At 44.5% G+C, this 14927-nt stretch overlaps 1 protein-coding gene across 3 annotated transcripts in view; it reads right to left on the bottom strand.

Moving 5' to 3' along the window:
• LOC149284543 (polypyrimidine tract-binding protein 1) overlaps window positions 1-8935 on the bottom strand; it is a 43445-nt gene extending 34510 nt beyond the window's left edge. For 2 of the 3 annotated variants that reach the window (XM_089496566.1, XM_089496565.1), the window contains exon 1: window positions 8811-8935. In XM_089496566.1, the coding sequence (XP_089352692.1) occupies window positions 8811-8818 (8 nt within the window). In that variant the 5' untranslated portion in view covers window positions 8819-8935. The remainder of the gene's footprint in view (window positions 1-8810) is intronic. The other variant, XM_089496567.1, reaches the window with a different exon arrangement.
• Window positions 8936-14927: the final 5992 nt, after the last annotated feature.

Here is a 14927-nt window from a genome sequence, read left to right on the forward strand (position 1 = left end):
AGTTAGATCATTTGAAGGTACATGTAGAACAGTTAATGAAAAGGAAAATAAATGCAAACAATGCAATTCTTAGCAAGGAAAAGAACCCATGGGCTTGAAATGGCACTGGACACGGAAGTGACTGCATTTCTTACACCAGTAAAACACATCCCAGTCGTAATAATGGGGCGCTTCCTAAGAATGTGAAACAAGCAGATTTCATCACACTTCTCCCATGTTAAAGAGCAGATGTCTTATTCTGCAACATTTTAGTCCCACATACCCAAAATAAACTCAAGGCAAGCACCAACTTCCACCTATCTCCACCTAGTTCAGAGAAGGCTCTTGTATTTCATAGTGCACCTCATAATCCCTTAAGACTTTTGAGAGCCCACAAGCTGCACATGCATACAAATGCTCTACCAGAATGTGGCTGTTTTATGGCACATGGACCCACATTTTCTTTTTATGCTTCCAAAACATAAAGAAACCCCTCACATATTTTTATTTCTCGGGGCGGGGGCATTAGTCTCAAGAGCAAAGAGACAGGAAAGGAATAGAGCTGCATGGCAACCTCTGAGAGCCTACAGAGATCCATGAACACAAGAGAAGTGTGGCTGCCAAAGTCACCACCATCATTAAAAGTATACTTCAATTCCATTTGGGAAAGCACAGAGTTGCCACCACACCTGCTGAAAGAGGCTCGGTTCAGCATCAAGTAGCCAAAACCCACTAACCTTCCTTATTTCTTTGCATCGGTCCACTTGGACCAACTGCCTGACTGCCTGACTATATAAGGCATGGGATAATACATATTCTACAGTCAATGGCTGAACACCTACATCAAGAAGGGGGAACTGGTTACTCTCCAAACGTTGGTAAGACCTCAGTACCCATCTTTGGCTAAGGCTGATAGGAGTTGGAATCCTGCATCTGGAACACCGCAGATTCCCCTCCACTTACCTATATCTTACCAAGGGCCTGGGACAGCCAGCCATAGGTAAAACACAGGGCAGTTTTCAGATCATGGGACAGCTTGTCAAGTGGTAATGCCCAAGGAGCCAGCACCCAGCTTTTACTTTTGTGCCAGAAAGTAGTTTGCTTTCTCTTGCAACCCACTGCCTGCCATGTTTCCTTCCTAAGCCAACTTCTGCCCTTTCATAACCTCCAAAATTCACAGCTGATGTTACATCTGATTCAAGAAAGGCTGCCGGCAGAGCTACGCGTCAGCAGCATTCGCTCCTGCAAGTCATCACCAAAAAAGCCCAGCAGAGCAACCACGTCTTTAAAAAAAACGATTCAAGGGTTTGGAATTGCCAGCTAAGACAGATGTGCTTTGTGGACATCTTGAACGCTAATGTGAATGGACTAAACAAACCCATCTGTGCATCAGCAGCGAAGCCTAACCAACAGGATGTTTGACACACACACACCCTTCTTTGTCCAAATTATATAATGGCTAAAATGTGCCTTCAATTTGGGAAGCTGAAAGCCATTTTGGCCCTGTCAATCGGGAGGAAATTCCCAAGGATAGCCAAGTCAGCATTCTCCAAAGTTAACTGTAAGCTCTTTCTCTTATTGGGGATGGGCTGGGGGGAGAACAGGGGGAGTCATACAAGAAAAATCTGACTCAAAGCATATAACTACTTATTACATGAAAATGTTACCTAGACAACTGTTGGAAAGAAATCCTCCATCTACAAATGGCTAGGGCCCTCAAGCCGCACAAGTAACTACTTTAAAGTACAGGATGATCAATTCTTATCAAGAAGAGCAACGGTTCCCAAGTCCCAACTCTTTCAATATGACTCAGTTTGTTTCAATATGGGCACACAGGACTAACTGAGAATATTTGTCCTCTCCCAAATCTTTCACATTTCACTTACTAGGGTTTTCTTTTCTTCCAGTAGGTTAATTTCCAAATTAACATCTCCATGTCAGGTTTTTGTCACTAAAAATCTCTCAGGCAAAAGTGGGTTACCACTAAGCTCTTATGAATGCAATGTCGGTAGGCGACGAAACACGGGGTTTTAATATGTAAGAGGTAAATGGAGTGGAATATCTGGTCCTCCTGATGTTCTGGAGCACAACTCTCCCAGTCCTATTGGCGAGGAGCCTGGGAACAATGGTCCTAATCATATGGACAGTGAAAGGTTCCCCATCCCTAGACGAAAAAAGAAAAGTCTGGGCATCCAAAATTGGATGGAGAGTCCATCCTCCAAAGCGCTTTACTGCAGTCTCAGATTGCTCCTACAGTCAAGAAGTTCTTCCTAAAGTTTAGGAAATTCTCGGCACACGGTTCCGGCATCACGGCTAATATATCCCTTTCCTAGCAACTCACAAGTCAGGAGGGAAGAGGGAAACAGAGAAAAGGATGGCAAAGAAAGAGGAGAAGGCATTAAAACAGTGACAAAAGAGATGGCCCTCTCTCTGGCCTCCCACGCTGCTGGCTTCAGGTATTTTCATCAGAGGCTGAAAAAAGGTAGCACTTCTTCAGCCAGAAGCACAACTGCTCCCCACCTTTTACTGCTGCTGACCTTACAATCTTGTTCCTACAGATGTTCATCTGGAAATGTTTGATTCCTTTAACAGACATCACTCCCTACCACGGCAACCTTACACCACATGATCCCAAACATAAGAAACTGCCAAGTCAAAAAGGATTTCAAAATCCAAACATTCGTAGATGTTAGAATGACAAAAATGCCACCTTATCAATAGGGAATCCTAGAGGTTAGAGCAAGAGCAAGATAGTGGTTTGAGCACTGGGCTGTGACTCCCCTTCAGCAAATCCCAGTCTTTCAACTTCAGAGGAAGGCAAAGGCAAACTCGCTCTGAACAAATCTTGCCAACGGTTGCCTTAGGATTGCCAAAGGCCGGATACAACTCGAAGGCACACAACAACAAAAGAGATTAGAATTAGCTACAAAAGATATCATTGACTGCAAAGTCATAATGGGGCATCACAACTGAAATAACCTCACAGAGCTAGACACCCTGTTGTTAAAAGGGGAGGCAGCATCACAAAAGGACCTTTTCCTCTCTATGGAAGGAAATTTAAGAAATCTGATGCTGTTTCTACTAAATCTGGCTAAACTTGCACAGGATGACAAAACAGCACTTAGCTTTAAAGGCCTAATCTTGCTGCAGGAATACACTGTAAGCACAGTAGAAACTATCTGATTGATTGTCTAGAAGTTCTTCTAGATGAGAAGACACTGACCTTTCACCAGATGCAGGAAGAATGATTGCACAAAGTTGTCGGAAGGATTGTTAACATCATGGAGAAGAAGCAAAGAGACCCATAGAGCCTTTAAGACTGATTATAGTCTATAAGCATTATAGGAATGCAAGCCCTTATATAAAATTATATAAGGTACACTAGCTGCATGATGCCAAAGCAGCTGGCGTTGGATGTAACCACAATCTCCTATCATTTCCCACTCCCCTGCTGCAGTCTGCAATTTTCATCTTCAAGATCACCTCTCAGTACCCTGGTATTTAAAAAAGGAAAACCACCATCTCAGATATACACAGCTCTCCATGCCCAGCTAACAAGCCTCCACGCATCTCTCTCCGCCTGCAGGGAAAAGTCTAGTTTCTCATGCAGAGTGTTAAGAGCTTCCCAAGCCCAGGCGGCAGAACTGGGATCCTCCCACACAAGCAGGTCTGCCATGCTTCAGAAAGGCAGGCAGGGCATTTTTCTGGTACAAAAAGAGGCCTATGACAACAGAGATGGGCTCAAATGCAGTGTGTCAAAAAGAAAGTGGGTATCTAAAAACACGGCAGACATGTAGAAAGCAACAAATAAGGCGAGGATTAGAAAGACAGCCTTTTGCTAGGAGGAAAGAAATGTAATCCAAGTTGAGTGTCCCTTAACTGGGATTCCAAAATATTCCCGAATCATCCATATGGGAGTGACACCTTTGCTTTCTGATAGTTCAGTGTACTCAGTTTGTTTCACACACAAAATTATTTAACATATTATGCATAAATAAGTGTATAAGAAACAGGCCAAGTGTTTGAGAAACAAATGTTATGTTTAGGTGTGGGTCCTATCTCCAAGATACCTCTTTATGTATATGTCAATATTCAAACATTCAAAACCCAAACTGCTTCCAGTCCCAAGCATTTCGGCTAATAAGGGAGGCTCAAGATGCAGCTGAAAGGCTGGCAGTGCTTTCTTCCCCTCGCTCAAGGCAGGCATGTTATGGGAAGAAAACTGCTCACAGGGATACCTGCAGCGAGGGGATAAAGTGCTCTGGTGGCAAGAAAGGCCTTCTATGAAAAGGAACGCAAGCAAGTGAGGGAAAATCCCTGCTCCTGGTGTGAAGACTGCAAATTGTGCCAAAGGGTGAACAGGGAAATTCTTCTATTCCAACCTAAGTTTGGAAGCAGGCCCACAAGCCTAAATCAACCTAAGGCCATAAAGACCAGGCTGTCACAAGCACTGCTGCTAGGTTGCCTGGAAATAGTACATACTGGCCACCATCCAAGTCTTTGGAAGTGTATTATACTTTATTTATATAGCGCTGTAGATGTGTAGCAGTGCCAACCGCCATGGAAATGCAAGTCTAAAATATGAGGATGTGAATCAAAGGTATTCACCTCCAAAAGGTGAGGTCAAGATATATCAAGGATGCACACCCGCCGGGGGGACTACAAGCACACATATTTCTGGTAACCAGGGACTGACTAAAGAACCCCAAATGACACATGGAAAATCCTTCTTTGAGAATTAGCACACATATAACACACAAAAGACTCCTCCATTTCTAAACAAGAACAGATCAAGGGAAACTACATGTCGTAGGCAGTATGGAAGTTGCTTGTAGAGCAAAAGGCACAACCAAGAAAGGGAGTCCTTAAGCAATGCAATTGAAAAGAGACATACTGCAATGGAAAATTTCACACTGAATGGGCGAAAGGGGTAAGACAACCCTTGTGCCTCTCATGACATTTGCCTGTACCCTTCCTCCCAAGATTTTACATGATTTTAACATCCTCCACTGCAATTGTGTCCCTTTGTCTGCTTCCCTCCACACCTCTTCCTTCCCTATAGATTTAAGATTCAAGCTTCCATCCCCACCTCTCCCTTCCCTATGGATTTCCTTCTCAGTTCCTGCTCCCAGAGCCTGGCATTCCTTCCCATGGGAAGGCATGCTGACCTCTTCTCTGCTCTCTTTCCAGCCCCAGATGAAGATCTTCCACCTTGGCCTGTTAACTGCCTGATCAAGGTCTTTTAGTGGGAGTGTGCTCTAGTTGCATTTTAGAAAATGACACTGACATTATAATTTTCAAACTCCAAACTGTCTTGGGTTCCATACCGACAGGAAAGCAAGACATCAGAAACAAAACCTGCTGCACTGTTTTATTTATTTATGCTGTGTGTGTTAACTGCATTCTTTTACTCCAGTAAGCACCAAACTACTTCACTCTAGGACTGTGTGTTAAAGGCCCGCTTCCCGCTTCCCTGGCTCTGGAACATGACCAGAATCTGCAGCCATTGGGGTGGAGTAAGAGTAGCCTTTGGAAGAAATAACTTCCCTAAGCTCTGCTCCCAACCAGCAGTTCCTTTCTTCCTTCTCTTTTACACACGCAGAAGGACACCAAGGCAAAAGCGGGGGCAAAAGAGGAAGGAAGGTCCTGGCGTGACCAACATCCGGGTGATGGGAACAGTGAGGGGGAAGAAGTGGGCAAAAGAAGGAGGAGGAGGAGGAAGGGGACATGGCGCAAAAGAGCACACAAGGCCCTTCTTCCTCCCCCCAAAAGCCAAAGATTTTTTAAAATGACAGAAAAGGAAAGTGAGGAAGAGGTGGGCACCAGTTACACAGTCTAAAAAGTCTCTTTGGGAGACTTCTAACATGTGGCAAGTGGAGGGGCAGGCAGTCCCTCCTCACGGGCCACTGGGAACATACTTGAAAAACTTTATCCGCCCAAAGCCAACATCACAAATTGCCAGTCACTACAGGCTGCCACAACCAAACAGTCGGGGCATGTTTTCGAGGTCTTTTGTTTCTCCCTACTCTTGGTTTAAAAGGTATATTTTTTAAAAAGTGGGAAGCCAGCTTGGAGAAGTGGTTTGGGTGTTGGACTACGACTCTGGAGACCAGCTCAGCTATACAAACCCACTGCATGACTTCAGGCAAGACACACTCTCTCGGCCGCAGAAAGCTTCTACAATGCAGATGCCGCCTGCGGTTTCCCCTTCCTCCTTGCTCCTTTGTGCCTTGAGGCATTTCAGATTTACGGCGACCCTAAAGCAAACATATCACAAGGGTTTCCTTGGCAAGATTTGTTAAGAGGCGGCTTGCCATTGCCTTCCTCTGAGGCTGAGAGAGTGAGATACCCCCCTGTGGGCTTCGTGGGGAACCAGTTCAGTCAGAGGTCTCCTCAACATGTGGAAGGACTTCCTGACTGTAAGAGCAGTTCAACAGTGAAAGGTGCTGCCGTGTAGACTGTGATGGAATCTCCTCCTTTGGAGGTTTTGAGAGAGAGGCTGGATGGCCATCGGTCACAAGGAGGGCTTGGATGGTGTCTTCCTGTGTGGCAGAAAGGGGTTGGACTGGATGGTCTTTCAGGATCCCTTTCAACTATGATTCTAGGGAATAAGCTAACCCTATCATGGGGTTGTCTGGGGCTGAGAGGGTGTGACTCACCCAATGAGTCTCCATGGCCAAGCTGAAATTGGAACCCTGGTCTCCCAGAGTCCAATGCTCAAACCACTTGTTAACTGCCCTCAAGTCTATCTGGACCCATGGCAACCCTATGAATGAGACATCTCCAAGACCCTCTGGCCTCCATGGCTCTGCTCAACTCCTGCAAACTCATACTTCTGATCTCTTTAATAGAGTCCACCCATCTTGCATGTGGCCTACCTCTTTGTCTACTTCCCTCTACCTTTCCTAGCATTACTGTTTTTTTCCAATGATTCATGCCTTCCCATGATGTGTCCAAAGTACGACAACCTGAGTTTTGTCATCTTGGCTTCTAGGTAGATTTCTAGCTTGATCTGTCCCAGGAGCCATTTGTTGGTCTTTTTGGCAGTCTGTGGAATCCTAAGCACTCTTCTCCAGCACCGCATTTCAAATGAGTTGATTTTCCTTCTATCCTCCTTAACTGACCTCTCGGATCCATACATGGCAATAGGGAATACGATGGCTTGTACAGTTCTCACTTTTGCACTCAGTTGTATAGCCTTGTATTTTAGAATCCTCTCTCGATCTTTTCTAACTGTCCTTCTCCCTATTCTTCATCTTCTTCTGATTTCCTGGCTGCAGTCTCCATTTCTATCAGTGTTTGATCCCAGGTATAGACATTCTGTTCATATTCCATATTCACGGCTTTGATTATTCACAGATTTGATTAATACATTCTCTCTAGGAATATCTAGGTCCTCTATGGTCAAGTTTTAAATAAAAGTTGCAGAGAGACCTAGAGATTTCTGGAGAATACTCTCCCAGGCGTTTGTGTATAAGTGCAGTCCGATGGCCAGTGTCTGTCAGACGCTGGCCAGAGTTGCGCTGGAGGACCTAGAGATCCCTAGAGAGTTGTCTTCTCAGGTAAAAACATGGTGTTTTTGTTATTTGTGGGTTTTCCAGATTCACGGGAGTCTTGTGCCCCAACCCTAGCCGATATGGAGGGGGCAAGCGTATTTCTATTTCTTTGATGCCTAATCCATGTTTGTCCAGGTTTCCCACTGTCATGATTTTTGTTTTCTTTATGTTCAACCATAGGCCTGCCTTTGCACTTTCTTCCTTGATCTTTCCTAGGCCATGGGAGGAAGAGAGAGAGAAAGAGGGGGAGAGAGAGAAAGGGAGGGAGGGGGAGAGAGGGAAGGGAGGGGGAGAGAGAGAAGGAGCCCCCAAGCGAGGAAGAGCTTTCAAACGGGGGAAGACAAGAGGCTGAAAAGGAGGAAGAAGCGTGGGCAACAAATGAAGAGGGGAGTGCGCATGCATACGTTGACGATGAAGAGGGTAGAAGGGGAAGGAGCGCGCCCGCGCGGCCTTAGAACGTGAAAACGAAAGGGGGTGCGCATGCGCGGGTAGGACTTTGATAGTAAGGACGGAAGGGCGCGTCTTCCGAACGTTCTAAGGCCGTGTTCCTTCCCCTCCTACCCTCCTCCTTAACGTTCTACCCGCGCATGCGCAAACCCCCTCAGTCTTCCGAACATTCTAAGGCCGCGTTCCTTCCCCTCCTACCCTCCTCCTCAACGTTCTACCCGCGCATGCGCAAACCCCCTCAGTCTTCCGAACATTCTAAGGCCGCGCGCGCACTCTCCTTCCCCTTCTACCTTGATCAACTTTCTACCCGCGCATGCGCACTACCGCCTACATCTTCCGAACGTTCTAAGTCGCGCGCCCGAGCGCCCCTTTCCCTTCTACCTTCCTCCTCGTTCTACCCGCACATGCGCACACTCCCCTCCGTCTTCCGAACGTTCCAAGGCCGCGCGCGCGCCCCTAACTTTTTAGCAGCGGGGGAGTGAAGCCACGCGCGAGCGCGCACGCGCAAAGCAACTGAGGCGAACGAAGCACACTTCCTCCTAACTTTTTTTTACTTGAAAGAAGGGGAGGGGCGGCTCATCTTAATTGACGAGGCACCCCTCAAACAAGCCCCCCTCGTTTTTGTCCCTCTCTCCCCTCAACTTTTCCGGCCTGAAGTAAACATGAGCCTCATTTGTCCCCGTGTTTCTCCTCCGTTGAGGTAAAGGGGCCTCTCCCTCCTCCTCCTCGACTGCCTCCACGAGGGAGGCCCCGTCCTCCTCCTCCTCCTCGGCCCACTTTTCCCCTCCAGACCCGCCCCTTTCCCTCTCCTCGCCGCGCTCCGCTCACCCGTCCATGGCACACGAAGGCGACCCGAAGGGAAAAGGGGAGTGCAGGCGCCGGAGTAGCAGGAGCGGACCCAACGGCTACGTGTTATATAGACTCACAAAATGGCGGCCCGGCTGGGTCCCGCCCTCAACCGCGGGCGAGAGCCGGCACCCCATTGGCGGCCTCGGCTGTCAACTTGACGAGGCGGGGCAACGGGGAGTCGACGCGGAGTCCCCGCCCCTTCTTCCCGGCTCCGGACTCTGATTGGACGTTGCTAGGCGGCAAAGGCGGGATCAAGACACGGCGCTCGAGGCGATTGGTCGAGAGCGAGAGGTGAAGCCATTTTGGACGAGGTAATTCTTCTCCAGTCGGTCCCTCGTTGCCCTTTTGTCTCGGGCAACATGGCCGACGCGGCCCTTTTGGGTACGGGCAAATCCCCTCCTTCGCTGTGAGGGGCGGCCATGTTGGGTGCTGGCGCCGAAGCCTGAGCGGACATTTTGAGGAAGGGCAGATGGCTCAGCGCTGGCGGCAGCTAGTGCGAAACGTCCAGCAGAGCTGGCAAAGACAGTCCCGAGTTTTGTCTTGCAGGCTCCCGATAATCAGGAGGACCGTTTATTGCGCATATATGCATTTTAATTAATTTTGGCCACACCCTGAAATCCTAAAGACAGTGATTAGCAAAACCAGGCACTGCTGACCTCAAAGGACTTGCATGTGTCAGATCCCTCTGGTCTCATTCCGTCTTAATTGCGCAGTTGTCCTTGCTTTCATAATTTCTCAGACACATTGTGTCCCGTTTTGGAAGGAAAGCAAGCTTGAAATATGGATATAACAACAACAACAACAACAATAATAATAATAGCAATAATATTCCGCAATGCTTTCCCAGAATAAAGTACTCAGCCATATAGATAGTGACTTCTTCTCCCACATGTTTTGTATTCTTCTACTATTTATTAGATGAATTTCTAATTAATTTCTACTATTTATTAGATATTAATGGCTTATTTTATGTAATTGTAACTCTAAGCTGTTTAATTCCTTTTTTTAAGGGACGAAGAATATGGTATATATAATGTTTTTAAATGTTGTAAGACACTTTGGTTGGTTTCACAAAAAGCAGGATATAAATTAAAATATATATACATATATATATATTACATGTAATTATATATATATATATATATATATATATATACACATACATACATACATACACTAATATATAATTATATACAATATTATATATATATATATTACATATAATTATACATACATATATATAAATTCTGTGTGTATATATATATATAATATTTATATATATTTCTAATTATATTATTAATACATACAAATTATACAATATTATAGTATTATATATATAATTATATATTATATAATTATATACAATATCATACTATATATATAATATAATTATATATATTTATGATATATATAATTACATATATATATATATTGCATATGTACAGTATATATAAATTTTATATTTATACATATTTCTAATTATATATATACATATACAATATACATATAATATATATAATTATATACAATATTATAATATATAATATATTTATATATATGATTATATATATGATGTGATTACATATAATTACATATATATATATAAAGAGAGAGAGAGAGAGAATATAGAAAATCTAAATTGTGTATGTATATATATATATATATATATATATATTGTCGATGGGAACCATCTAATTAACCATTTTCTAGCCTTCTCAGAGCCTTTGTGGCTGAAGAGCAGGGTATAAATACTCCAAATAAAAATAAATTAATAAAAATAAAATTATTATTATTATTATTATAGCAGCATACTGGAGTTACTTCCAACTAAAGATGCATTTTGAGAGCCAATGTGGCATAGTGGTTGGAGCGTTGGACCAGAATTCTGCAGATCTGGGTTTGAATTCTGGCTCAGCCATAGAAACCCATTGAGTGACACTGGGCGAGTCACACTCTCTCAGCCTCAGAGGAAGGCAATGGCAAACCTCCTCTGAAAAAACATGCCAAGAAAACACCATCATAGGTTCATTTTAGGGTCGCCATGAGTCGGAAACTACTTAAAGCCACACAACAATAGCAACAACAACAACAACTAAAACAACATTTAATATTATGGGGTGCCGGGGTGGCATAGTGATTTGAGCGTTAGGCCTCATTCCCATTAGAATAATAGAATCATAGAATCATAGAGTTGGAAGAGACCCCAAGGGCCATCCAGACCAACCCCATTCTGCCATGCAGGAACTTTCACTGAAAGCATCCCCATTGACAGATGGCCATCCAGCCTCTGTTTAAAGAAGGAGACTCCACCAAAATCTGCAAAGAAGAGTGTCTTCCTCTGTTGAACAGCCCTTACTCTCAGGAAGTTCTCCTAATGTTGAGCTGGAAGCTTTCTCCCTCCTCAATATGGCATCCCTTCAAATATTTAAACAGGGCCATCATATCACCTCTTAACCTTCTCTTCTCCAGGCTAAACATCCCCAGCTCTCTAAGTCCTTCCTCATAGGCCTTCATGGTTTCCAGAGACCATTTTAGTCTCCCTCCTTTGGACACATGGCTCCAGTTTCTCCACATCCTTTTTGAATTGTTTTGCCCAGAACCAGACACAATATTCCAGGTGAGGCCTGACCAGAGCAGAATAGAGTAGCACTATTACTTCCCTTGATCTAGACACTATACTTCTATTGATGCAGCCTAAAATCGCATTGGCTTTTTTAGCTGCCGCATCACACTGTTGACTCATGTTCAACTTGTGCTCTACTTGGACTCCTAGATCCCTTTCATATGTAGTTTCATTCAGCCAGATGTCCCCAATCCTATATTTGTGCATTTTATTTTATTTCCTTTAAACCAAATTGCAAATCAGTTTGAACTGGTTCAAATGACCCTGGTTCCCACTTGAACAGATTCAGAGAGGGGGCCATGCGCTAGACCCATTTAACCCCTGTCTTTTTGACACTGATTTTTCCAGCGTCTTTTTGGATAAATTGATTCCGCACAAGTGTAAACCAGATACGGATTGGAATTGATTTAAATTTGCTCTTCAGCCGGCTGGAGCGGGTCCATTTTGAATCTATTCATTCGTCAATGTGAACCAAAAGTGAGTTAATTTATCTTATTTTGGAGCAAGAAAATGCGATCGGGGCAAATGTAGTGTGGGCCATGCTCCGCTGCTGCTGAACCGATCCATCGATTTGGATCGCAAAGCTGTTTATTTGTATGTGGGAAGGAGGCCCTAAACTAAGACTGTGAGACCTGGATTTGAATCCCTGTTCGGTCGTGGAAATCCCGTGGGTGACCTTGGGCAAGTCACACTCTCTCAGCCTCAAGGGAAGGCAATAGGGCCAAACCACTCGGAACAAATTAAACCATGCCAAGAAAACCCCATGATAGAGTCATCATAAGTCGGAAACAATGTGGAGGTACGCAACAACAACAATCCAAGAAGATTAGGATTAGGAATAATTGAGAGATTATAGCTTCCTTATTCTAACAAATCAGTCATGTACAAGAAGTTATAAAGCATTAAGACATTGTTGGGGTCATGCTACGATATGGTTCACCAGCATATCTTAAAATCTTTCTTCTTTCAGTTTTCAACTGTAAACATGCCTTTGCACTTTCCTCCTTGACTTTTACTCTCCTGCAAATGTGTTCATAGGTGAGGTTTCTTCCATCTGATCCTCCAGCATTTCACAGATGAAAACCACAAAAAAGCGTGGCTGGGCAATGCCATCGTGTGTTCAAGAGGGCAAACTTTATGAACAAGGAAGAACACACTCTATGAGATGCTGCAGCAGTTGGCGTTTGCCTAAATCAACTGGAAAGTGTACCTGAGAGCCAGTGTGGTATAATGCTTTAAGTGCTGGACCAGGGGTGCATCTACACTGCAGACATAATGCAGTTTTACATCACTATAACTCCCACAGCTGGGTTGGTGTTTTTGTGAGGCACCAGCACTCCTTGGCAGAGAAGGCTCAAGACCTTGCAAAACCACACATCCCAGGATTTAATAGAATGGAGCTACAGCCCTTAAAGTGGTGTCAAATTGCATGATTTCTCATTTAGCTGCGAGAATCTTAACGCTGGCTTTCCATCAACTCATGGTGAATCTAAAGTACAACATTCTCAGTTGAGTTGTCTTGGTGCCTTGGGAAAGTTCAGGCTTGATTTGCTTACAGACCCATTTATTTGACTTTTTAGCTGTCCATGGTATGCGCAGAACTCTCCCCCAGCCCCACATCTCAAAGAAGGTGCTTCTCTTCCTATCAACTTCCTTTCCTGTCCAGTGCAGTCCTTATAACTGTACATAGAAACCGGAAATACAGTGGCACGGACCATCCTCACTTTAATAGTCAATTATATATCTTCACACTTCTCAGTCTTCTCTCGTTCTTTCATAGCTGCCCTTCCAAGTCCAAGTATTCTTTTGTAGCTTCCATTCTAATCAATGGCTGAGCCAAAGAGCAGGGAAGCCTTAACTATAGCTTTTTGTGGGTTTGGGGGGCTCTGTGGCCATGTTCTAGAAGAGTTTCTTCCTGACGTTTCACCAGCATCTGTGACATCTCTGAAGATGCCAGCCACAGATGCTGGCGAAACGTCGGGAATAAACTTTTCTAGAACATGGCCACAGAGCCCAAAAAACCCACAAAAAACTATGGATGCCTCCCATGAAAGCCTTCGACTTCACAAATCCTTGGTTACTTCGATGCCTTCATTTTCTGCTTTGAGGTTTTGCAAATCATCTGTAGTCACCCATTTTGCTTTCTTGATGTTCGTCTGTAAACATGCCTTTGAACTTTCATCCTTGACTTTCTTCAATAATCTGTCCAAGTCTTTGCTGTTTCCTACTAGTTCTGTCGTATGGTTCGATTCCCAGCTCAGCCATGAAACCCACTGTGTAGCATCGGGCAAGTCACACTCTCTCAGCCTCAGGGGAAGGCAGCGGCAAACCTCCTCTGGGTCTCCTCATCTGCATGTCTTAAATTATTGCTGTTCCTTCCAGTTTTCACACTGCCAGGGCACTTACTCCTTGACAAAAGTGTGTGTGTGTGTGTGTGTGTGTGTGTGTTTTTTAGCATCATTGCCTTAGGGTTTAAGTTGTTAGAAGGGAGAGAAATGAAGAGAAAGAGTGAATCATCATCCATTTTATCCCTTTGGAAAGCCAGGAGATTAGAGGTCAAACAGAGAAAGAAGAGGGACCTTGATGGCCTTTGGTACAGGAATGTGACTTATGCTTTCCAAGGCCATTGTTTGCACAAGGCTAACAGTAAAAAAGATTTTAATGCCACTTTGCATTCCTGGGCATGTGTCACCCTCAGGCCCACTTAAAACAAAAGCCTTGAGGAAAAGCAAGTTCTTATTCCATTTAATGGGAAGGTGGCTTCTCCCAAACCAGTCTCTGCCATTGTTTCAGCAGGAAATTTGGAAACCTAGCCTCTCCTGGATGTTTCAGTTTTGGGGACCTTTTCTTTGGCTGTAAGTTTTCCCACACAGTTGTCTTGGCCTCACCCTGGCTGCAATCGCACTGCAGAAATAATCCGGTTTGGCAACACTTTAACTGCGGTGGCTCAATGCTATGGAATTCTGGGAATGGCATATTGTTGTGGCACCAGAGCTCTGCTACACCTGGATACATTTGGTGCGAAAAGAGTTTGCCCTCCATTAACTTAGGGAGAAAGAGCGGAAAGAAGGGCAGAATCTTGCCCTTCCCAAGAGGCTGAGGCGAAAGCAAACTGCTGCAGCGTTTCCAGTTTTGATTAAGAACCTTTGACCATGTAGAAAACCACCCAAATCCACAAAACAGCAATACTTTTATGGGGTCCACTGAAATGCACAAAATACATGTTGCAAGCTTTCGAAGCTCCACCGGCTTCTTCATCAGAAAAGGTGTTTAAAAGTGTCAAGGAGGAAGGACAAATATGACGATGGTAGTCGCAAGCCTGCGTTTTGTGAAGATGTAGCTGTTCTCAGTTCAGGTGATCTTGGGGAGAAATCCATGCATCCTCCTTCTTTTCATAGTGTGAGCTCACTTTGCAGACTCTGAAATAAGCTGAGCACAAAAGGAGAAAGGAAGAGGAGAAGAAGAAACCAGGG

Source organism: Sceloporus occidentalis, unplaced genomic scaffold (assembly GCF_023333645.1).
Source record: "Sceloporus occidentalis isolate IW3139 unplaced genomic scaffold, rSceOcc1.0.p SCAF_91, whole genome shotgun sequence".
Classification (NCBI taxonomy): Eukaryota; Metazoa; Chordata; class Lepidosauria; order Squamata; family Phrynosomatidae; genus Sceloporus; species Sceloporus occidentalis.